The sequence below is a fragment of the Columba livia genome, chromosome 3 (assembly GCF_036013475.1).
Source record: "Columba livia isolate bColLiv1 breed racing homer chromosome 3, bColLiv1.pat.W.v2, whole genome shotgun sequence".
NCBI lineage: Eukaryota > Metazoa > Chordata > Aves > Columbiformes > Columbidae > Columba > Columba livia.
This window is the reverse complement of record NC_088604.1, coordinates 22,440,063-22,466,001: the sequence shown is the minus strand read 5'-3', so window position 1 is coordinate 22,466,001 and position 25,939 is coordinate 22,440,063. Positions and strand designations below refer to the sequence as shown.

Here is a 25,939-nt window from a genome sequence, read left to right as displayed (position 1 = left end):
TCCAGTAATAAAAGCATTCAAGTCATGAATGCAACATCATACTTTCAAATAATAAATGAAACAAATTCCAGTAATAATTTGTAAAACACCTTGCATGTGCACCACTATGGACAAGAAATGAAACTGTTAGAGCTTTAAAGATAAACGTGGTTTTCACCCAAGAAAGCTTAAGTATTTTCTCAAATCATTAACAACTTCACTACCAAACATCTACATCCTCTGAGCCCCATGACAAGTAAATGCCAAGTTTCTAACAGGCTAATCCACTCAAACACAAAAATCAGTCAGTAGCAACCAAGCTTTAAGCACTGTCTCCACTATAACCAAAAACTGCAAAACAAATCGGAGTGAAGAAGTCATTGAAATAAGCTTCCTGAGCCCCAGCTCCACCATTCATAGTACAGGTAAAACCTTGGCTCCAGCAACTACTGAAAGATCTATTCTGTCCCTTCCAAACACGGTCAGGCCATCAGGAGCTGGACCACTCCACAAAGTTGAAACAAAACATTTCTGTAAAGCCACAATCAGGATGGTAAACAGCCGCTCTGAATCTCCTCTTCCATCTTTTACATCAAGTACTTTTATGTTGAAGGGGGACTTTCAAGAACAGAGGAGTTCTCTGCATAACCATGACAATGATGCATTATAATACATTATTTAACTATTTAAAACACCCTTTTCCTACCTACCTTGCCTAGTTTAGATCACTAAAGATACAACATCCAACACTGTAATTCTCTAATATACAGAATACTTGAGCATTTGGGACAATATCTACAGAATACAGCAGAATTCAGCTTCTGAAAACAGCTGTCTAGAAGACCTGCTGAGATAAAGTCTTTTTCAAGAGTTAGTTTAACTCTGAACTTTTTAAGACCTACCAATTATTGACCCAGTGTTTTACATTTACATTTATTTTAGGTACTTAATGAACATATTAAGTATACATCCACATAATTCCACATCACATTGTAATACGAACCACACTGAAAACAAAGACCTCAAACCTGGTTCAGAGTCTGAATTTTCTCTTGGCACATCATCATAAATTACTTCATCTGGGTCTAAAAGCAGAACAGAAGAGAAAAATGAGAAACGCCCTAAAATTTTAATGGAACCAACACACAGTGTTTAAGAGGCATTTGGACAATGCCCTTAATAACATGCTTCAGCTTTTGGTCAGCCCTGAAGTGGTCAGGCATATTGACTAGATGATCACTGCAAGTTCCTTCCAAGCAAAATATCCTTATTTTGGTTATATTGGCACATATGAATAAGATGGAAATATGATTCATTCTCCACTAACATTTTGCTAGTACATCTAATCATCATTCAAATAATGCAAGTATAAGGTATTTTCATGTTTTTATCTGCACTGTTTATGCAAACCTTTGGCAGCCTGAAAACCGAAATTCAATTCAACAGCCAACATTTCTCTCTTCTTTTTACAGTGCTATGGTATGTTCTGTGATTGTCAGAAGCCGCTCATTGCCTTACTAAATGGCTGCAGTGAAGCTTAATAAACATTTTTTTTTAAAAGAACAAAACTAAATAATGTAATGATCATTGTTTTACATTAAGAGGCAGGATAAAGATGCAAATTCTTCAGTCACTTCAAGTGACATATAAGATGAACCTCCAGCCCCATGGAAACAGCTGAGAACAGGCAGGATTACCTGTCCTCAAACCACCCAGTCTCTGTTGTGGTGTAAAATGCAGCTGCCAGCCAAGGACACAAACTAAGAAAAAGTGGCAATTTGTTCTCTTCCACCTTCTCCAACAACTTATTTGAAAATTACTGCATGAGAAGAACAAATTCATACACAGCCACAGGGCAGACTCTGAACATGAGCAAATTTCCACTGGACATGTATTGATGGAGCCAAACGATTTCCTTAAGACAGTGACAAGTGATTCCATAGACTCCACGGAAAACTGTACGTTGATTTTACTTTAAAATACACAATTTTATTATGCTACCGAAAAATTTTACTGGTATAACTTGGTTCTGGGACATGTCTTAAAAAATACAATAGAAGTGAACATGGACATTCCTATAAAATATATATATATGTGTGTGCGTGTGTATAGATAAACGCACATTGTCGATCACAACTTCAAAACTGACCTTCTTCTATAGTTGTGCTTTGGTGCTCACTGATACTTACTTTCCATCCACGCTGTATTTGCAGGATCTGCAACCCACTTAGCCAGAGCATCATCCTCTCTCTTGGCCTGGTTATCTTCACTTGAAAAAAAGGCCATAAAACAAAAGCATTAAAAGATACACCACAATGTTTTTAAATAACTGTGAACATAATAAGTATCTTGCTGTCTTCCAGTTCACACTCTGAGGTTGCCGATTACTCAAAAAACACTGCTTCAGCATGTAATCGGGAGATAATTAATCTGTTTAACAGTCTGACAATTTTAGTCAAGACATTGAAAACACTTCCCTTCAGACTCAAGAAATATTTTGCTTTTGAATTCTTCTACTAGAACACAGAAACACTCTCTTAGAAAGGAGCGAATTGAGACCTGCTCTTTCACTGTAAATATGAGTAAAGATATTCTGGGCTACATCAGGAGCTATTGGGCTTGTCAAGGCTGTTCTCCTCTGGTTGGTGCTGGTGAGGCTGAACCTCCAGCAGCGTGTCCAGTTCTGGCTTCCCAGCACCCCTCTTCTAGAGGGGCTGGAGAAATAGAAAACACCTCTAGAGAGATGTGCAGAAATGGAAGTCAGAAACTAAAGCGTATGGCCTACAAGGAAAGAGGCAGAAGATATGGAGCTTATTTAGTCTGGTGAAAAGGATGCCATGGGGTGATGCAAAAGCAGTTGCAACTACCTGAAAGATACAGTAGCTATGGAGGTGATGGAAAGTTTTGGTTTGTTTGTTTTTTTCTGGTTTGTTTGGGCTTTGCTTTTTTTTTTTTCCTGTGCCAATGATACACAAGGGAGAATGATCAACAAACTGTATATTGGAGTATTTGCTTTGGACATTAGGGAAAAAGAATTCACCAAAGGGTTGTATGGCAGGGAAGGCTGCCCAGGAAAGCTGCAGCATCTCCATCCTTTGAGATTTGTAAAGTCCATCTACCAAGGCCATGGCTGATTTCACGGTGTGCTGGCAGCAGTCCTGCTGAAAGCAGCAGGCCAGGCTATGAGATCTCCAGCAGCTTGTTGCAGCTGACATTGCTGTGACTCTACAGAAATTAAACCTAGGTTCCTTCAAAAATGTCATGCATGGTTATAGATGCAATACCTCAACCAGTGCTGATTTTGGTAGGCAACCAGAGTTAAGGAGTTAAGAAAATTAAAATAAACAAACATGAAAGTGTCACAGTAGGAAAATAAAATACTTGATTGATTAAATGTAAGCCCCCTTAGAAATTAATGTTTTACAGAAGATTAAAACATGCTGAACTGGCAATCACCTATTTTGAGGCTCCTCTGAGTTTCCAGAATTACAATGACATTCTTCAGTTGCTGACTGTGTACCTGCTAAGCAGGAAAAAAAAAAAAAAAAAAATCAGAAAAATGCTTGGAATTAAACAATAAAACATCAGTGTGATTCAAACAGTACATTTTAGCATAAAAAACTTATTTTACTAGTTCATTACTAATGAATTATCTACTTCTACACAACATTTTTATTCTCAAACATGCCTGAAAAAGAAAAACTAGAAGTTTCTTGACACTATTTTGCAAATGAAAGAATTCAGAGACAGCAATTTGTTATAAGAGCTGTTTAAGAGGAAATTACAATGTCTGATGCATTTAATTCTAGTCTCTCAAACCTATATTCCTCTACAGGTAGTAACAACCCCATGAATGCATTTGCTTTACTTGCCAATATTCCTAATGGTGGCGGACAGCAAAGGCTGCAAAAAAAAGTATCACAGTACATGGAATTACAGTAGCATTGCTGCCTAGCTGAAGAACAGTATATTCAAATTATAAGAGAGACAAAAAAGGCAGCATATGGGGAGCTTTCTGTTCCTTCTGCTCTCTTGACATTAAGTTGTCAGCTTTGCCAATTCTAGTAACAAAATGGGGGATTGTTCCTGTTTCTGTAATAATCTATAGTTATTTCCCTTTCAAGTTTCCTCTTCTGTCTTAAAATTGTACTAAAGAACAAAGGACATAAATAAAGCATGATAAGGTAAGAGAAAAAAAAATATTTGGCTTGAATACTGAACTATGGCTCTGGAAACGATTTCATGACATTAAAAGGGAATTAGCATCAATCATTCTTAATGGCAAGATAAGACAGGAGTCCTCCCTCGTACTACATGTTGTAATACAGTGCCACAAAATAAAGTTCAAGTGTCACCAACTTATAGAAGGATTGAAAAAGAACTGCCTGCATACATTTGGTTTTTTCTTACACATCTTTACTTCAGTATCTCAATCCTAGCACAGCAAGCACAGTCACAAGAAATCTTAGGTCATTCTGCAGGATAGAATTCTTTTTATATTTTGACACAAAATCTCCTGCAGTCCAGGCTGACAGCTGCACAAGCATTTACGAAACAGCACAGGTACCTGAAGTTAAACAAGGATTCCCCTTCAAATAAAGTAAGGTGTGTAAATACAGTTACCTTCTTCATCTACAGAAACGCTGCGTATTATGACAGGACTGGAGTATGCTGGCATTATTAAAGGTAAATTAGATGGCACAGCATAACCACAGGGGACAGGAACAGAATATCCAACAGGCAAGTTTGGACTTGCACATTCATCTTGAGGACTTGGTTCTGGTGATGAAGACGGATCCTTGTCTTGAATTGGTGAAATATTTATGACTGAGTAGGGATTTACTCTGGCCGGAGTGGCTTCTGCAGCAGGTTCCAATGTTGGTAGCTTCTCACTGTTTTCTAAATTATCAGTCCCTTTAGCTGAGAAATTAAACAAAAAAAAAAATAAAGTCTTATTTTCATACCCATTCAATCTGCTTAATATTGCTCTCTGCAAATATCCTAAACACTGACAAGGCTCCTTACTATAGAAGTTGCTTACAATCTATGACTCACAAAATTCCCACACAGTAGTGTTATCCTCCCCATTTTACAGATGAGGAACGCAATAGAAGCAAAAAAAGCTGGGTTACAAGGATGCCTATGGAAAAACAATAACTGGATCCTTAACCCTGAATAGGAGGATTTCTGACAATAGCCAGGGTCCTCTTTTGCTTGTCATAAGCACATGCTTGAAAACAGCTTTAAACCCTGAAGGTTAAAATCTGGATTCTACATTAATTTGAACCTCATAAAAACACAAATACAAGACAAATTTTAGGAATAGTCATGAGGAAAGAGAAAGTCCTGAAAGAATGGTCCTGAAAGTATCCTATAAGAAAAGGGGAAAGAACTTGCAAGATTTTCCTCTTTGAAAATAAATTATTTTCTGTTCCTGTTACTTCTTGAGACAAGCTGAGGTACAGCTGAGGTACAGCAGAACCAAAGGCTCCTCTAAAGCAATCTAAAGTTTTTGAGCTGTAAGTACAACTTCACAAAAGGGTAAGTGAGCAACAGATTTTCAGTGAAAGGTGGTATTTAAGTTCCAGGTTGTCAAACTGCGCAGCCACCCAAGAGTTACCCATCTTTCACTGCCATGAACACAATGACTCTGCATACAAAAGGAAATCAGATCAAAGTCAGCAAAATCAGCTGTTGTACATTTGAGCAAAATGTACCCATTTCCAGACTACACCTCAGCACTGGGAATGCCTGCATGTGTTGTAACAAATGTTTTAAAGTTTAATAAAACAGAACTTCTGTTTATTACAAAAAAAAAAAAATATCACACATTCAGGCTCTGTTTATTTTTATTCACATCATCTTAAGATCAGCAACCAGCAAGCTTCGCTGTGAAAGCAACTTATCTCAAGCCATCCACACGGCAGTAAAGCTGCAAGAGCATAAAGTTTTCCTTTAGCATGGAACTGTGACTGAGACCAATCCATTGCTTTGGGTGTCGCACTTGGATGTGAAACCTCACAGGAATTACATGTGAGGACCTTGTCAAATCTACCACGGGTGTAACTAGCAGGAATATTCCAAACACTTGTACGGTATTGCCCTGCAAACTTCTTTTTCAAGTATTTTTATTGTGTTGTCATGAAAAGTCATCCAATAACGAGTCTTGGCTCTTTAGCCTAAGGGAGACACAGCACACCAGGCCGACTTACCTACGGCACGAGCCTCTTGGTGCTCTGTGCTGTTTCCAGGACCAGGAGGAGGTGGCACAAGGGCTTGCCTGTCTGCTTCTGGTATCTCGTCTCCACTGTCAAAGTCAAACTGTTCTCCCTCATCCTCCTCTTCATCATTTGTGCCCGTAGCTTTTGGTTCACGCTCTAGAACTGTGCAGGAAGACATGATTTGGTTGTTTGCTCCTAATAATGGTTTCATGAGACCAGTTAATGTTTCATGTTACAAATGAAGCTTATACAATGAACCCTTAGATTTTTAGGTTACTGGAACAGAACAAAAGCTCCTTGACATGATAATAACCTCACAGAGTTTTCAATGAATCCTTTGGTGTCAACAGTTATATTACTTGGAACGCAATTAAGAACTGATAATGCAAATGCCCTTGCTTTTGTCATAATGAAACAAAATTAAAAAATTTTTAGGAAAACATTTAAGCAGCTGATTCTTCAAAGAAGAAAAGTTCACAGATTAATTTATTTGTACAGGGACTTTGTGACTTTATAAATTCAAGTCACTTTTTCTCTCTAACTCAAACTTCTAGGTCAATTCTTTCTTAACAGTGTCAAAATGCCACTGACAGCAACATTCTTCATACACATCACAAGTGACCAGCAGATTGGTTTCCCTGCTCCAATCTGGGATAGTTTTGCACCAACAACCTTACACAACACGCTATTAGCCCTGTTTCCACACACAAGGTACACTTGGATGGAGATACAGGGGGTGGCTTTTTAGGTCTTATCTTTGAAGTAGTAATGACTGAAATAATTACATCCTAATACAGGTGAGAAGTGGGAATGCGAAGCGTATTTTTGTCTTTGCTTGTGAAGACCCCGCAGCACAGATTTGGCTGGGGAGGGGAAGAAGGAAGAAGTGCCGGACAGTTTCTGTCCCTGCACTATTTTTCCTACTCACAGGAGTCTTGAGAACCCACAAAAGATTTAACCCCCTCACTGCTTTATCTACTGCTGTTTTTGCTGTGCATTCATACTGCATGAAGCCTGCCTACAGCACCCAAAACTTGTATCAGAGACACGGCACAGCGGAGGGATGGCCAGAGCAGCTGTAGGGAGGGATGCCCAAACTCACCAGCCTCCTCCCTGCTTCCAGAAACCTTCACTGCCGCTCCCCAAAACAAAAGGGCTTCATCCCTCCCTCCCACCCTCCTTCCCTCAACCTGCCTTAGCTGCTCTTGCACTTTCTGGAGGAGAAACTCTTATCAGAGGTCCTCTTGAGGCAGAAACGTCATCTGTGGAAAGTTTTTGGCCCAGCTGACCTTCCTCATAAGCTCATTCTCAAACCCACGATCAATAACTAACTTTTACACAGGTGTTCCACAATGTTTAGAAAACGTTATTAAAAAAAAACATGTCACTATAGCACAAAAAATATATACTAAAAGAGATAAATATGTAAATGAACAAATATGTTATTAAAACATGTGAAGTTGATAGAGTTCTCCCTGCCCCTCTTCAGGTAACATAAAACGAAAAACAAAGTCTTGCAAGGACAACTGGAACTCCTGAGTCATGAGGATATTATCAGCTTTTCTACCATCCAGGACACGTTTTGTATCTTTATGATAAAACCCACACAAACCACAGCTCTAGGCTGCTTAGATTGTCATGGTAATCAGCATTCCTGCCAAGGCTTCTGTTTCTTCAGGCAGGCTGAGCCAGCATATTTTATCACAGCCACAAATAACAAGATCTTTCATGCAGCCTCTCTGCAGGAGAAAAAGTGAACTAATTGCAAAAATCGTAAGGAACAAAAAAGGGGTTATCCTGCATTTATTGTCATGGTTTATGGCTGAGGCAGCAGGACATTTAATTTAATTTTGATGCTTTTTTAAAATCCTTCTGTAAGAAGACTGCCTTTGGATTAAGGCTTTTCATTTTTGCTTTTGTCCATTAGCAATATTTTTTTTTCTGAAAGATGCAAAAATCCTGCAGAGCTCTTCCGTGTGATTCACGACAATCACAGCATTCTTCCCGATTCAGCATCCATCTGACTAGACTTTGTACTACTTGCTGCTTCACAGTAACGTGGAAAAGAAGGAAAACGTGGCTGGTGGTGGTGTTCTATTTCTGGGGGTTTTTTTCAGTTTCTTTATGTTTTCAGTATACCTGTGTACATCAAATTAGGAAAGCGCAAACCTGTGAAATACTAAGTAGAGGGGGTTTCGTGATTACAAGTGTGTGACACATTGGTTAGTGATGCAGGATGGGCAGTCAGGATGTAGATGGCAGTCACAAGCAGGTGACTGCCTCGAAACCACAAGTTTTTGTGCACATACACTGCTATCCACCACTCATCTCCTGTGCTATGCAAGTGAACCACAGCAGCAACCACTTCAAATACATGAAGTAGCTATGTCTGCACTTGACATGGTGGGAGGAGGGGAAAGAATACGTTACTGCAATGAGTTGATAGCTTCTGCAGGATTAGGTCACTCGGGAAACTGGGGCATTGCTGGACTGAGGCTGAGAGCCATGAACCCACCTGCTCACTGGAGCTCAGTTCTAGGCACCAGCAAAAGAAAAAGCGTGTGTGCTTAAGAAATCCCTGAGCCATGCAGGGAAACATCGTGGGAGCAGCAGGCACCTCTGAGGCTACTGCATTAGGGAGCTTCTGGGTCTAGATGCTTCCTTAGGGCATATAAAGTAACTCGGGTATCAGATGCCTGATAACTCTCTACTCCAGCACTTTTGCACTGATGCGATTCCCCAGGCACTCAAGTCCAGCACAATGTCACTTGCCAGAGACAGACAAGACCTGCCACAGGAAAAAAAAAGGTAATTTGAGACACTAAAAGCAAAGGGAGTGACTCAGGACACAGAAGCAAAACCTGTTTTGGTCAACCGATGCAACGTGTGCCTCCTCCTTCCCCCTAAAGAAGCAATCAACCCATAGTTTACAATTGTAGGAAGAAATCTTAACATAGGAGTTGATTTTCTCAACTCATATTAAAAAAAAAAAAAAAAAAAAAGAAAAATATTGAAGGTGCCACCTATGTTTTTTTCTGTTATGGCTGTTAGTGCTGCCCTGTTGCCTTTATTCAGAAACATTTACTTTGCATCAGAAATAAATAAGGCGCAGAACCCTGCAATTGAGCACTACGGTCTGGAAAGATGCATTAAATCACACCACTGATGGGACAGTGGGTTAGGATTACAAAACAGACTAAAAAATTATAAATTCCTTTCTCAGATTACATGTCTTTTAGAAAGGGCAGGAAGTTTTAAAACCGTATTTCAGCTTTGCATCACTTCTGCATTTGCTTAATTCTACAGGTATAAAGATAAACTTTAACCCCTGAAATGTACTGATGCCTTCAGTCTCATACTTAATAAAAATATTCTTCTTTAAGCTTTTAATCTCAATGGCATACTGTTTCATTTGGTGGAAAAAGTATTTTAATAACAAAAATAAAGACAGGGTGAGGGGCTTTTTGCTTCAACTGAAGATCTGCTCAGCACTGCAGATAAATACAGATTATGTCATACAAAAAAAAAATCTTGAATAACTATAGTTTTGAAAATACATACTGTTTCTACAGTTGTTTGTGTTATGTCAAAAGAACACACACCCAGACGAAAGCACTTGGGAAGTGCTACAATAAATTAGGATGACACACAGCACAGTTAACACTTGGGCTGAATTTGGCTACAGAAAACCACCACAGATCTTGCAAAATTTCATGCTCATTAAAAAAGCCCCAGTTCCTCCAACCCTTTAACTATAAATCAAAAGGATCAGACAAAAAACTGCATTTCCAGGCAACTGTGCTTGCAGAGAAAATCTCTGGGGGTGGGGGGGGATTTCCAAAGGCACCCCCCTCCCCAGCCACACAGAGGACAACTAATTTCTTTTTTCACATGATTTTAAAATGCAGTATTTTTTTTGCCAAAGAAATAATCACAGAATGCTTCACATTATGAGTCTGCCTGGAATGACTTCAAATAATTCAATTAGTTACTAAAAATCCATTTTGCCCTTTCACCACTACTCACACCCTTAACTTTACACATGCCAACCAGAGCAATGAGAATACAATAACCAATTAAATTTTTTCATCTTATGCCAATACCATTCTGCAGCATTTGCTTTGCAAACGCTTCGGGGAAATTACTTGATTTCTAAACACTTCTATTTGGAGTTTTAAAGCACAAATAAAAAAAGCTGATATACTGGAAACATTGCCTTGAAGTTAAAGTAAGTGTGAAAGTGCGAATTTAGGATTAGAACAATGAATATACACTCTCATAATTGTTAGCACAACACAAGGATTTATGGCTTTTTTCTGTGCTATGCTATTTGGTGAAATGACTTTTTTTCTTAAGCTTACTTCAAAACCAAGCTAACTTAGGCTGTGTTTACAGAGACTTGCTGGGGCATAAGCAAATTTAAACAATTTTTGGTTGCTTTGCCAATTGCAAAGCATTCTTGGTATTGTCTGCTTTCCCATTCGTTTCCTTAAACTATTTATAGTTCCATGTCATACAGCTAAAGAGTTACAAGTTTAAAATTGACATGAATTTCAAAGCCCAGATTAAGCTAGTGAAGCTTCATTAATAGTTTTCTTCAACAGTTTATTTTAGAGATAAAGAAGTAAGACAAAACAGCTCTGCGCTTACTATCAAGAGCACTTTGAATGCAAAAGGCTAAAAGCATCCCAAAAGCCCGTCCTGCCTTCCAATTGCCTAAATCAGAGACGATCCTGAAGAAGTCAACTGAGCTTCTTCCATGGAAAATCATGACAAAAGAAGAAAGAGAACACCGAGCAGGAACAGCTCAGCCATCTGGAGCACAGTAACAACAAACCTGGAAGTCCTGGATGATAGGCATACTGCATGCAAGAAATGTGGATATTTTATGTTATGTTTTAAGGTTTGGAAAACATATTTAGCAAATAAAGTAAGGCTTCTGTAAAATTAAGAATGTCACCCATGTCACCCCTGCAATCAGTTGCAGCCCTTTTCTGTTTAATTAAAGTTAGCAGGGAACTATGGAACAAAAAGAAGAAATGCATCTATTACATTTGAAAGACTATGACAAAGAATTTTCTAAAGACTGCAGGACATGGTAAATATGCATGTTCTTGGAAAGGAAAACCATTTTTCTTTTCTCCGTCTAACAGTCACGTTCCTTTCAACACATTCTTTTTTGTTTTTTTAATTGTGGTGAGGGGGCACCTCTAGAGTGTAATCTATCTTGTATATTCACTGAATGCCAAATTTTCTTTATTTTTCTAAATGATAAACATTTGTAGTCACTTTTATGACATCACTACCTAACACTGATTGATGAAGAAAATAAGTGTACAACACTTTGGATGGAAAATATATGATTATTATTTGCTGCAAAAAATATTAACACAAGAGAACCTAAAGCAGACTGGCAGGAGCTGCTTGTTCTTATTTCAATGTGCAGAACACATTTCTGTTTTACTCATGTAGTCTGGATCGCAAAAAGACACTTGGGACCGCATAGACCCGCCTTCCTTCAACCAGAACTCCCTGAATTCTTCCACATTTACAAATTCTTGAGTACCTTGAAATACACAAAACTTTTCAGTTAAAAAAAAAAAATACTATCTCAGAATATTTTTATGCATTATAAAATTTGATAACTTACAAAGGTACAAAGGTTACAAAAATCAAAGCAAACAGTCAGGCATATGTGTGCTTATTATTTAACCTTGATACACTCCAAAAGTTTCTCTGATGAGATACACTTGCCTTTTCAATCCCTTTATTTCGAAAGAGTTATAATCTACCCAGCTCCTTACTTAAGTGTGCAAGGCACTAGATAGAAATAAGAAATGGCAGCGTGTAGATAATGGTAACTTAAAAAATTAAGTTATTTCCTGGTACTTTTGTAAAACTAACCATTTGGTCCAAACACACCATGCTGACTGTGTTCCCCAACGAACAGGCTCTCATGCTATTCACTTTTCATTTTAGGTGAAATTTCATAGCAGAGGCTCGGCACTTGTCAGGAAGGTGAACCCCGTGCCTGCAAAAGTTCCCTGATTTGACCACCATGTAACCTTTGGAAATTGACAGTTGGTTCACATTCAGCAGGAACTAGCAAAAAGCGTGTAAGAGACTCAGTCATCATTGGATTGCCTCTAGTTTCTCACAGCTTTTTAGCGCTGATTAGACTGCATTCCAACAGCTAAAAAGCAACATGGTACTTTCTACTTGCTCACATCTCTCACTTGTGACCATGACTTGTTCAGTATCAGGAGAGAAAACTGAAGTTAAATATTCTTTCACTCTGGCGCCTGGCTTACATACACCTCCCGTGAGGACTCGCTGAGAGAGTTGAGGTTGTTCATCCTGGAGAAGAGAAGGCTCCAAAGAGACCTTGTTGCGGCCTTTCAGTACTTAAAAGGGGCCTATAATGAAGATGGGGAAAGACTTTTTAGCAGGGCCTGTTACAACAGGAGGAGGAGTAAGAGTTTTAAACTGGAAGAGGCTGGAGTTACAGGCTAGACATGAGGAGGAAGAAATTTTCTACAATAAGGGTGGTGAAACACGGGCACAGGTTGTCCAGAGAGGTGGTTGATGTCCCATCCCTGGAGACATTCAAGGCCAGGCTGGATGGGGCTCTGAGCGACCTGATCTAGTTGAGATGTCCCTGCTCATTACAGGAGATTGAACTAGATGACCTTTGAAGGTTCTTTCCAACCCAAACTATTCTATGATCCTCTGATCAATGCTGCCTTCCCCAAATGAGCCCTCCGTTGGCAGCTGGGCAGGGCGAGGGGTGAGATGTGCAGAGTGACAGGGCAGGAGGGACCGTGTGAGAGGGGGCTGGCTTTAAGAGCAAGTTCTCCCCCGAACACTGCCCTTCACTGACACCTCCCAGTCTGAGTGTGACATTTGCCAACACACCACTGGCATCCATATACCACTTCCTCATATGGTCATGCAGGTGAAAAGTGCCTACTTTGCTCAGGGAAAGAAAAGTCTAGAGCAAAACTGTGTACACAAAAATACACAGTGAGCACTCCTTCCCCTGAGGAGCACATCGGAGACAAGGACGTTCCTTCCCCTCTCACTTGCAGGAAGCCCAGGTCCCTATGGACAGGCACGCTGCAAACTGCACACGGTTCGTGCGCGCATCCAAACCATGACCGCAACGTCATCATCACAAGTCTCTGTGGAAAACAGTTTCAAAAAACCCAACAAAAATAGACAGTACACATTCATGCAAAAAGTGTTTCCAGTGATGGAAACAAAAAACGAAAGCAAAACCACATGAATTAACGGAATTTCCCTGCAAATAAACAAACAAATAAGTAAAAATGCCTCTCTAGTATTTCATAAATACACACATTACATACTAATTTTATTGTTAAGCATGCACAACACATATTATTCTTCTGGATATGAAACAAATTCAAAACTGAAGTCAAAAGGACGATGAGTCTGCCTGCTCAAGTTTCAGAGAGAGACTGCTAACAACAGCATGCCAAATACTAAATAATTTTATTTCTTTAAATAAAACCCAGATCTGTGGATGTTAGGAAAAATTTACAAATACCAAAGGCATTGAACCTTACGAACTATTCACAATGCTAAAATATAAGCTTAAAAATAGTTAAAAATTAATATAATCAAGTTGCAAAGAAACCTAAAAGCCTAAAATAAAAATATTAGACATGAACTAGGCTGTCTGGAGAGTAGTGGCAGCTCCACCAGCAAGACCTGTATTCCTTTGTAACTCCACAAGACACTTTTAAGTGCTGGCTATGGTATAATTAGAATAGCTCCTATATAAAATCAGCATTTTGTGACCATTTACATTAACCGCCTTCATACTTGACATGGTGGTGAAACTGGTATTTCCTGCCATGGCCAGAAACATAGCCTGGTCTCTGGATGAGCAGGTCTTTTGTACATCAGCACCATATTAGAAGATTCTGCCATTAAAATTTCACTGCAAAATGTTGCTGATGTGCAGCAAGTGAAGTCCTTAAATGGAGATGCTATAAAGAAAATACATACAGTCATTTATTTCAAAAACTGCATAAATGCATGACAGATCCCTACCTACAACCAAAACCATCCATATTAAAGGCTGTTAGCTTTCCATCAGTGTTAAAGGAATACTAACACACGTAACACTTAATAGTACCAAGGTTAACAGCCTAAATTAGTATAAATGCTACCAGGCACCTAAGAAGAGGTATAGCAGTCAAAGCACAAAAGGTATCTTTCTGTCTGGCATGTCTGTCGGTAGACAGAGGTGCTGACGACAGCTGCGCAGCCGAGCTCAGCCTCAGCCACTGTGCACACTAACTGCTGAACTCGCCTACAACACGCTGGGCAACAGACAGTCCCACGCACAGAACGGGAAAACCAGAGAGCTAAATAAAACAGAAATCATGCAGCAGGTCTCCAAAGTCATTGGGGAAAAAAAAAAGTAGCTCTGTCATGCAGGGATGGAGCATGTTGGCAAACCAGATACAAGTGTCATGTGAAAAAGAAAAAAAAAAAAGGAACAGAAAGGTTTCCTAGCAAGTGTAGTTTTGGCCATGTAATTGATTTCTTTGTGGTAAAATAACCATTTTTAAGGAAAACTCCAACAGTGAAAGCAATCTGGCTTGTTCTTTACTCCTTCACATTTTTTTCTAGCATATATCATCTATTAATATTTAGTTTTCCAAATAATTACTTTTTACATTGAAGCAATTACTGTTTAATGGTTTGAGGAATACACACTTTTCTAATACAGTAAGTTCAATTCCAATTAGCAACATGAAACTGCTTTATAATTTGATAACACCTTGGACTGAAAGGACTTTAAGAGTAACTGGGAGTCTTGCGAAACAGAAATTGGCAGATAGAGACCCTGGGGGCCTAAGACAGGTGAAGCCCCAGATCCCACTTCCACAGGAATAAAACATAGAGTTTGGGTACATAAACGGTATATCATACTGCAAAGAGCTGCAACCCAACCAAAGTAAAAGCTGAAGCACTCCAGGTCTTGGATCACATTTAGCAACATCCTTCCACAAGATCAGAGGTGTTCATGTGCTGAGCCTCCCTCTGTCGTAACAGCCCAGGCGGGGCTCAGAAGATGCTTGTGGCTTTGGGAATCGATTGGTCTTTTTGGACACGCTGCCACAGGTTCCTTTTTCCCAACAATAACACCCTGTAAGGCTGCCAGAACACTGCATGCAACCTGTTCACATGCTTAAAAATAACTTAGATTTAACTATTTGCATTTCTCCTCAATGTATTCTGAACAAGGAAACAAACTAGAAATCAGCTTCTATAGCCACTTACAGCATCTTTTACTACAGAAAAATTGTTACAGACCAGAACAGAACCGCCACATCCTGTAAATCCTGGACAATACTGAAAATATTTTGGATTTCAGCTGGCTTCTCACGTACTCATTTCTGTCGTTAACCTTTCACCCAGCCTACAGAGCACTACACAGGATTTGTAAATGAAGACTGATTTGTAAATGAAGTCTAACAAATCCATTATCCCAGCAACAAAGGGGGAGTGAGGTGGGAGTTAGTTTTACAGCATTCCCTTTCTTTGGTTTAGTTACTGTTATAACGCATCTTGCTCTTCTTTGCCCTAACATGCTGTTAGGGAAGTCTACTCCCTAACACATCCTAAGGTCCTGTTAAGCTCAAAAAAAGTATACTTCAGGAATTCACGTAATCTCATAAAACCAGTAATTCTTACATCAAGACTCACCAACTGAACTCTCAGTAATCCTGTTTTACCCTTTTAACACAGCTTCTACCAGAAATTCTATCACTTCAGTGGACACTGGCTTGAGCTGGGCAACAATAGTGTTTCCTTGGGACCTTGCAACCCATCAGCTTCAGAGTCCTTCTCATCACCTCCTTTCATTACCCATGGAGGAGAAAGGAAGCCCCGCCTTGGCCTCAGCATTGGCCCAAGACAACCACCGCAACCAGACTTCACGATTGTCCTGGTTTCATTAAAAAACAAGTTCCTCTTTTAGTGAATGTGACTGTCAGCTAAAGCCTTCATATTAGCTGCATTTTCCTGGAGAACCAGACACATGTTTTGGTAAACATAGCAATGGAATGCGAAGTTATTGATAAGCATGGATGCACCTCTTGTGAGAGGGGCAACAAGAAACAGGTGACCAAGAAACTGACCAACTGAGTGTAACATCCCATTCATGTGAATACTTCATATAAAAGTGGAAATCACGAGGATGACATCCCTTTTGCTTATGGCCGACATTAGGAGAGGACCTTGCTAGTCGTCCCTGCGAACTGAGGCCCAGTGACAGACTGAATCCAGCTCCGGTTGGCTGCAGAGTCCAGTACAGGACTCTGGGTGCCAGCTCTGCAGTTGTTGAGACTTTCAAGATTGGTTTTGTATATTTTGAGTTATTTTCTCTATTCTTATTAGTAACATTAGTAAAACATTTTTAATTTTTCCAACTCTCTTCTCTCTGTCCTCCTTTTCCTCCCGATCGCCTGTCCTGAGTCGGAAGGGGGAAGAGGGAGGGGCTGAAGGGTGAAGAGGGGGGAGAGGGGGTTAACAATACATCTGCCAGGGTTTTATTGTCACCCCGCAATCAAAACCCACGACAACGATTCAGAGCTTCAGCTAGTCCGCATGGAAATTGGGAAGGAATTTATTCAAACACGAAGAGTCTTTTAAAGCATTTGGCTGGCAAGCGTTCTCCGTGTGCAAACATGAGCAGGTCACCATCAGACATGCAAGGAGCAACCCCAGCCAAAGTCAATTTTACTTCCACCTTCCTTTGCAATACAGGAGACCGCTAAGATCCTCCAAACACATTGCACCAAACCAAGTCACTGCTCGCAGGGCAACATTGTACGTCAGCACCTGGATTTCCCTCTGTCTCTCCCTGCGGCACGCAGAGCTGGGACATACAGAGACTGGGAAGCTGCCCATCAGCGTGGGCATCCCCATGGCACAGGAGTACACGTGTTCTTCTTCCAGCCCCAGAGAAACCTGTACCAGCACAACACAAGATTTTTCAGGAGCTATCATGCTTTCACCCAACCAAAGTTACTGAGCTCACAACAGACTATTGAATGACAAGATGTATTCCTGCAACAACCCTTCTATGACACACTAAATCATCTTCTGTATTCATTTTAATGAAACTACGACAAGGTCACATTTCCTGGAAAGATTAGTTCGATGAGAAACAAAAAAGAAAATCTACGTAGGAGGCTGTAGAGTTTTTCCCCAAAAAATGCTGATCAAGTTAGGTTTTTCTCACATTGCTAGGCATAGTTTCAGTTCCTCACTGCAGCAAAAGCAAGGAACACCTAATAAATGTTTCATTCAATAATTCAGACACTTTATTTAACTTACCATAAGGCAAACAAGTTTTTACTCATGCTCATGTACAAGATAAAAGAATTATAACAATGTATTAAAAAGTTAATCTCTCTGTAAACACTAGAGTAGAATCATTACACAGGCTTTAGGCATGGTTAGTGAATATTTACTGAGATCAGTAAAATGGAATTAAAAAAACCCAAATGAAAAAATTCCTCAGTTATTTTGCAGCAACTTTTATCTAGTTAATGCTAGATATATGTACTGAAAAGGCAAAAGAAGCAAAGAAAAAATAATTAACACCTCTCCTTATATGTTGCCTTACTGTTTGAAACTAAAATTTCAGAATTTAGATTACACAAATATTGATTGCAAGAATATCCCCAAATCAGTACAAATTCCTTTACAAATTGTTTGTCTTTTAGGCAAACAATACCAGTTACCCCAGACCAAAGGCAAAGTTTTGCTGCCATCCCTCAGAAGCCCTTTATCTCATCATCAGTTGCTCTGTCCGATCAACATGTCTGGGCCTTGTCGCTGCACACAGCCAGCAAGTTAGGTCCAGCAGTGCAGTCACCTTACCGAGCAGCTGAATGAATAGAAAAAATAAGCTTATTATTCAGAAAGAAAACATCAAACACAATCAAAAGGATTAAGTCAGCCTCTCAGAAGTCTGTGACAGTGAACCACATTTTATCATTTAACACATTATAAACATCTCAAAAACATTTTACTGGATTACTTCAAAACAAAATAATGTATCATTGCATCTATGTAAACTATGTTTTCTTTGTAGATGCTAAAAACAGAAATAAGTTTTCAATTAATCTACTTATTTTCTTTCTATCTCTTGTTTTTCCCCATGCTCAAACACATTTGGCTAGAAGTAAAAACCACATAACTAGAAGTGACACGTGACACCGTAGCTGCACTCTTGCACTGGGAATTTTCTTGTTACTCTGTTACACAGCTTGTCTGAATTGTCACACAAAATAATTGATCCTTACCTTAAACAATGCATTTTCCTTGATTTACTGAGAGAATTGTGATCTTCAGAAATAAATAAATTGTTCTGTTACAGATGGGATGTCAGACACCAGCAAGCTACTGCCAGCTTCAAAAACAAGGGACCATTCATAACTACAATTCATATTCTGTTCTCATTCTTCTGAAATCTTGGCTCCCCTTTACCATCATTTGTAACTGTCTGTACGCTGGAAATAGATATGTAACAAACAATGCTGTTCAGCACAAGACCAACTCCCCTTACAGCTGCAGTTTAATTTAAGCAGTGTTCTTATTTCAATCTCCCTATCAGAGTAAGTAATGTCTTTTTATTTTACTTTAGTCTGAAATACAATCTTACGTCCCTCCGGTGTTTTTCACTTCCATAAACCAAATTGTACAAGTGCTTTCCTTGTCAATAGTATAAAAGCCCCAATTGGACTGCTTCTCTCAGTCACAAAATCAGCTTGTTAATACAGTTAAAACCTAAACAAACTACAAAACCATTCACTAAACAGCACAAAAGGTAACTAAGCAATCTGAAAGAAATACATATAGCACACAGAATAAAATGCAGTTTCCCTAGTGGAGAAACAGTCATCTCTACAGCAAAACACGGCAGCAGTCCAGCAGTTCCCTACTAGGATTAATAAACATTTTTTTTCTAAGTTTTTTTTGTTAGACTATGTAAAGTCATCCCAATGGGAACTTCTGTTGGAGTATAGATGTTCCTACTTCACTCTTTCTCACCCGCAGCCAGACTTCCTTCTCAGGGACAGAGGAACTACAACTATTTTAGTGTTCCAGCCCTGGCAGGCAAACGACAAAAAATAACCACGGAAAGACATAATCACAACACTCAATCACATACAGGATATCCAGATTTAAGTCCTTGGCCTCCTTGCTCTATGTCTCTCCATATGAGGAACAAAGAAATATTCTGCTCACTGCCCTAGAGAACTAATCATTTGTATAAAAAGGTGTATACAATGCTTTTGTAATTGGTGTATAGGAAATATCCTCAGTCTGTTTTCAGTTTAAAAAATGAAAAACAAAATCCCATTGAAGAACATCTTAGATCCCAAAGTTCAGCAGAACAAGGTTTCTCACCCAGCTTTACCCACAGTACTGGGAATAGCGGGATAGGTGAGTGAACATCCAGCTCTTCACTACACTTGGTCCTTAAGGGCACCTCATGCTTCCCAGATGAAGAAGAGTTAAAAGCAAAGAGAATATTTGACAGTAATGCAAAGACTATGCTATCAAATTAATTCTCACAATGTCCTTGTGTGGACACTGAAATTTCAGTATTTCACTTTAGAATTTTAATATCTCATATGTTTATTTCCTATAAAAAGGAAACAAAATATAGTATCTATTCACAACTCAAGAACTGTACTGCAATGCAGCCACACTCAAAATCTCATCACTTTATATTAGCCTATTTTGATACACTCAGTTAATTACAAAACAGAGCTTAAAGCTTATTTTAGGCCTTGTGAAAGGCAACTCAGTGTAGGACAACTGGGATGACTTGTTGGCAAGTATACTCAGCACGAGGAAGTACACTGAACATTTTCTTATAGGTTTCACAGAGAAATCATATGAGGTATAGTGCCACGTACCAGAAATAGTGAGAGAGAAACAAACATATTCAGAGATGAAAATGCAAAACCAGAAGCCTGTTTGACACATAGAGAACAACTTCCCAGCTTCCATGGGAACAGCAAGAAGCTGTTCATCAGGTATTCATCTTGCTGAGCAAACAGAGCTGGTTTTCCTTCTGAAACAGGCCCCGATAAATACCTCTTAAGTCCTCTACTTAGAGCAAAGGATTTCTACTTTACTTGAAAAACATCTTCTGATGTTGCAAAGAAGTTAAAAACAGGCAGAGACCACACCTCCTAATAAACCAGTAATAGCACAAACACAGGCCATCACATGTAAACATAATCTCAGCCTTATACATCCCGTCTCCAGGCCTAGCTGGTCAGAGTAAAGATGACTCCTCTACAGAAGTACGATGTGATTCCTGATTCTCAGAATTACCAGCCTTTTAATTCCTCGCTGCATAGTCTGCAGTTCACAGCATATCCCTCACTTCTCTAAATGGGTTTGGTTAAGGACACTCCATTACAACAACTAATTAAAAACGTTATTATAGCATAGAGCCATGATAAAATACGCTATTTTGAAAAAGGATTTTGTTGATACAATAAAAATAATCCATTTTATTTCACAAAATACATATGGAAAGTTTTTACATATGAAATCTAAATACCATTACTTTGTGCATAAATTCATATGCACAGACACACTAGAGAAGGGAACATGAGCCAGTACTATCATCTCTTAGCCAGGAAAGCCTTTGCATCTACACCCCTCCAACTGCTCCCTTGCTGCTAAAACTTGCATTCATTCAAATTATACAGAGAAAAATACTAGGGAATTTTTAATCATGGTTAGAAGAAGAATCTCTTTTTAAAGCAGTCTGGAGGAAGGAGCATACAAGCATTAATTTTTCTGAAGTTCCTCAGTACTTGAATTTGCTCTGAGGTAAGGGATTTAACTAGCACAGACTTGTCACTGCCTAATTAACAATGCATGAAAGGAATGTCCAAACAGCTATCAGCAGATATGTTGCATAAGCATAACAAATGAAAGAAATAAAGGTAAACTATGTTATTTTCCATTCTTTTATCACATGCATTTTTTCCTTATCAAGAAGTGGGAGAAGAAGCCATACTATTGACTAAGGTACTAACTGTACCTTAACTTAAACAAAGTAGAGATTCAGATGGTTATTGCTAATGAAAAGACATTATTTAACATGAATTTATTTGCTTAGTTTTCATGTACATTTTCACAACGTCTCCATGACAAAGATGAAGGTTTACCATTGCTTTTCCCCTTTGTATATGTTAGGATCAACACAAATACATTTGTGGAAGTTACTTGTCAAAATCATAGAAAATCTACTTGACAAGAATAAAATCGAGATTTATAATGCGAGGTATACACATCTGCAAAGGGAAAGGAACCCATGCAACTTTCAACACTAGTTTGTTAGAGCTGGCAGGTCCTGTGCATCCCTTCTGAGCAGACACCATGTGCAGTCAGTGTACACACATGCCAAAAAAAACCCTCAATTATTAAAAAAAAAAATCCTATATGTTTCCTTCCTTTAACTGTTATGTGTATTTATAGTTGTACTTGGCCCTAAATTCCTCACTGTTTTTCCACCTGCAAAATGGCTCATGAGAACTATCTAGAAAGTGAACTGAAGTGTCTATCAGTGTAAGTATTAACATCCATCTTCACTGATATTCCTTTTATTAATATGTTATTTTAAGAGAGTTGGCAATGGTAAAGTAAAAAAAAAAAATACAGGTTCCAACAGTTTCAAAGCTTTTTGACATAACAGGGAAAGCATCCATTGATGCAAGATCAGATAGAGCAGAATCTCAATTTATGTTAAATAAGTCTAATCCCAGCCTATTAAGGAGCGACATGTCTGAAAATAAGGACACGATACACAGAGTTCTACATGTCACAAAGAGCTTTGCAGAGAAAGAACCTGAATTCTGGAACTGTACTGAACTACGTCACCCTGAATTTTTGTCAGAGTATCCCACACACTGACATGCTGAACAGAGTTGGAGCTGCTGCCACAATTTTAACTGTCTTTGAACATCAGCAGCCCCTGCTCAAGTGGAAATATCGATTCCTTAGGGATGGACTCTCCCCCCACAGCACTACATTGCTCTGGAGATATATTATCCCATAGAGACAGTTTCACAGTAACTGTCACTAAACAAAACAGAGCTCAACTCAGAGTCCTGACCACGTGGATTAGAACAAGGACAGGAAAAGCATTTTTGCCAACAATAGCCTCAGTGATACCTCAAGCCATAAATAAAACTGTCAACAATGCCGGCCAGAAATCTAACCCATTAAAAGCTGATTTCACAACTTTCTGCTTCTTTCCCATTCCCAGTGTCCTAGGCAGTATCTAGTAACAGACCTCTATCTGTGGCACTGTCTAAGTTAAGGAGAAAGCAGATTTGATCTACGATGGCAATTCCCAAACTACTAAACAGCTACAGCTGAACCAAACTAAGATAAATCATCTTTCATATTTAAATGGCTTCATTTAGGTATAACTTCCGTGTGTACAATAAATAAAATGTCCTATAAGCAAGAATGTGTATTATTAATATACATATATTAATATATGCATATATCGATACATACAATAGACTGTAAGTCTATGAGTAATAATGTCCTATATAAATGACAGATAAAAAATTCATGGAAAAGCCATTACCTATACAAACTATACTAGCAACTTTACCAAATTAAGAACAGCTATACTTGGTTCAACCACAGGTCTCCATAACCCACATCTCCATAAACTTGTGCTCGGGGATGATCAGAAGAAGATCATTCCACTCCTAAGAAATCTCCAAGCATCCAACTATCAAAAGCGAAATCCTTTTAGGACTTAGAATACATAATACTAAGTACTGTACGAAGGTGCATTTACAGGAAATCAAACAGGAAAAAAAACAGCCATATTCTTTTACAGAAAACATAAATGCTGAAGGCAATAACATGGCATCTTTCTACATCCTATTTTACGCCCTCTGAAACCTGGGCTACAGAAGCAGCCATGTAGCTAACAATATAGAGCAAGCAATGGGCATCGAGTGTGAACTTCACAGAACCAGCTCCGCAGTCCAGCACATATAATACTCTTCCATAAATCTCTGTGCTGAGACCACACAGAGGTTCAGCTATGCACGTTTCCCTTCTGTTCCCCATGGGAACACATGCTGGCTAGACAAGTGCAGCATCAGAAGAAGGTCCTTCAGCTACAGTCCTCAACAGACATCGCCCAGATTAAGTATGCCTGGTGGACACAGATCATGCCCTAACAGAAAACAACTCACACCACTCTGTCCTCTCAATTCAGAATCCAAATCTGTTCAGGCATTTGGGACACTGGTCCAAACATCCTGCCCATGCCACAGGCTTCACTTGTTTTTTCTCTAGAGGGCACCCTGTGCATGAACACTTGAGGCTGCCAAAGTGCATGATGAAGGTGTGATGATACAGTCCACACAACATTGCCTTAGGAAACAGCTATTTGCAGATTTGGACTGTAAGGAACAATTGCTCCCCAGGTTTCTTCTCATCATCATCTCACAGCACCAGCAAACAAGGTCCAAGAACAAGACAGGGCAGACAACAGGAGTTCATGTTTCAGCAAAATACAACTGGGACCAAGCCTTAAGGTGATATTGGGAAAGACATTTTTGGAAATATAATCAAATTGTTACAACAAAATTGGCTTTAAACCCCAAACTATTTCAATTACCTTCTGGTGGTGGGGGAGGGAATTCCTCTGTGTCCATCCTAGAGTATCCACTGCGTCTTTAGCAGCCTGAAAAATCCTGCAAAAATGAAGGGAACATGTTTTGTATAATTTCCAAAAACTGAGACACTCCTTTTCAGTTTGGCCAAGCTCATACCCATTAGCTAATACCATTATGGAAGAGAGGAAATGTGCCTGGCTTCTTGCTTCAAAACGCATCTAGTCCAAATGTACACAGCCCTCGGTATTGGAGCCAATTCTTGTAATGAGCTCAATAAGCCAGCTGAAGAAAGATCAGGTTTTCAAACTATTCAGTACTCTGCAGCTCCCACTGTGACAATCACAAGCAGATTACTAAAACATGTTATTTCAATGCCTCTTTGGACTGTATATTCCGTTTCAAAATCTTCAGAAAAGAGAGGGGGGGAAAAATCTAGGACACTCATCAATTTTGATGATGCTTTTCTCCATTTGGCAATCAGAAATCATAAGTTTTAACTACATACTCTATAAACAGCTTCTTCTTTTCCTTTCTTTTATTTTCTTTGTCAATCTTAAAAACTCCACGTCAGGCCCTTTGCTTCCACCTCTTCCAAGAGTGAAGTACCAGTGAGCAAGTCTCCTGAGCACCTTCTCTTTCCTCCTCTTTTCTCAAATGCCATCAGTCTCATGTTCTAAGGAAAAGAATAAACCTACAAAGCATTCCCATACTTTGGTCCAGAATACACCCTAGGAGAAAACAAAGCTCAGAACCCCATGAGAGAAGTTCTTTCTTTCTCTCTCTCTCATTCTTTCCTTCCTTCCCCAGAACAGTATTTAATAGCGATACTCCAGTATCATCTGTTGAACAATGCACATACTCTGCCCCAACCCCACTTTCACTCTAACTCAAGAAACAGTCTATAAAAAAAGAAAGATTTTTTAGAACAAGGCTGAGGAGCAAAAGTAAGTTTCCGAGAGCCACACAAGACTGGAAGAGACAATGCTAAATTTTCTGTCCATCCTGAGCAGCCCATAGGTATTAACCTAAAGAAGCACACAAAACAGCTCAAGACCTTGGAAAGTCTATAAAGCTGAAGTATGAAAACAGCAAGTTGAAGAAGACAGTGAAATTCAAGGTACAGTGGAGAAATAAACTAAAATCATGGTTCAGAGGTCAAATCAGTTGCCACTTACAGAAGAGGTGGCAGTAAATGGAAGGAAGTGCCTCAAAAAAGGATCCAATTTCACAAGGTACCAGACAATTTATCTCCCTAACATCAGGTATGCAAGGGTAAATCATCAGGACAGAGGTGCCAGGAAGGATGATAACTCTAATAGCATAAGATCTTCATACGATGAGACAATTCATAACAACTTGCATTATCTAAGCATACAACATTCCCTTTTAAATGCTCTTAAGCTTTGGTAATTCTTTATCAAGTCCTAGACAACACCAAGCAGCTTCAGAGCCAAGGCTCAGAAGGGATTCATGCACATATACAACATCTGTCTGCAACAGAAAGAAACATTCCATTACATGCTTTTACTATACAATGTCCCTCCTAAAGCCTCTCGCTACAATTTATATCTGCAGAGCTCAAAGGCGTGTTCCTGTTTATAAGTGTCTGGAACGCATTTTGCCACACCAAAATTGTCGGACAAAAGGAGGGAAAAATATGGTTTGAAGAAAAAGCTAGTTTTCTTTATTCTTTTAAAGCTGATTGATCACTGGAACACAGGTTTTCAAGGGTGAAACAGGCAATGACCGGCAAACCTCTGAAAGTCAGTCTCAGCACCTCTTCCAAATACATCTTTCAGAAAGTAGCTAAAAGGCCTTCAGAATATTTATTTTATTTAAACGAATTATGTGAGTTTTTAAACACCCATGGAAGTTGACCTCAACAACAATTTAAAAAATCAGTTTCTTCTTCACAAGCAAATACTAACAATCAACACGCAGAGCTGAGCGATGGAAGTTTTCAGCTTGTTTTCTGTTTTGATGTAGCTCACAGTGACATGCTTCGAATTGCAC

At 39.1% G+C, this 25,939-nt stretch overlaps 1 protein-coding gene across 11 annotated transcripts in view; it reads right to left on the bottom strand.

Annotated features, from left to right (window-relative positions):
- The window catches only part of ARHGEF10 (Rho guanine nucleotide exchange factor 10), a 116,883-nt gene that overhangs the window by 78,790 nt on the left and 12,154 nt on the right, over positions 1–25,939 (bottom strand). For 8 of the 11 annotated variants that reach the window (XM_065056036.1, XM_065056039.1, XM_065056046.1 and 5 more), the window contains exons 2-7: positions 23,929–24,004; positions 6,192–6,362; positions 4,603–4,899; positions 3,436–3,502; positions 2,169–2,248; positions 1,008–1,064 (exon numbers count right to left, since the gene is read on the bottom strand). In XM_065056036.1, coding sequence (XP_064912108.1) covers positions 1,008–1,064; positions 2,169–2,248; positions 3,436–3,502; positions 4,603–4,899; positions 6,192–6,362; positions 23,929–23,965 — 709 coding nt within the window. In that variant the 5' untranslated portion in view covers positions 23,966–24,004. The remainder of the gene's footprint in view (positions 1–1,007; positions 1,065–2,168; positions 2,249–3,435; positions 3,503–4,602; positions 4,900–6,191; positions 6,363–23,928; positions 24,005–25,939) is intronic. The other 3 variants (XM_065056037.1, XM_065056041.1, XM_065056045.1) reach the window with 1 other exon arrangement.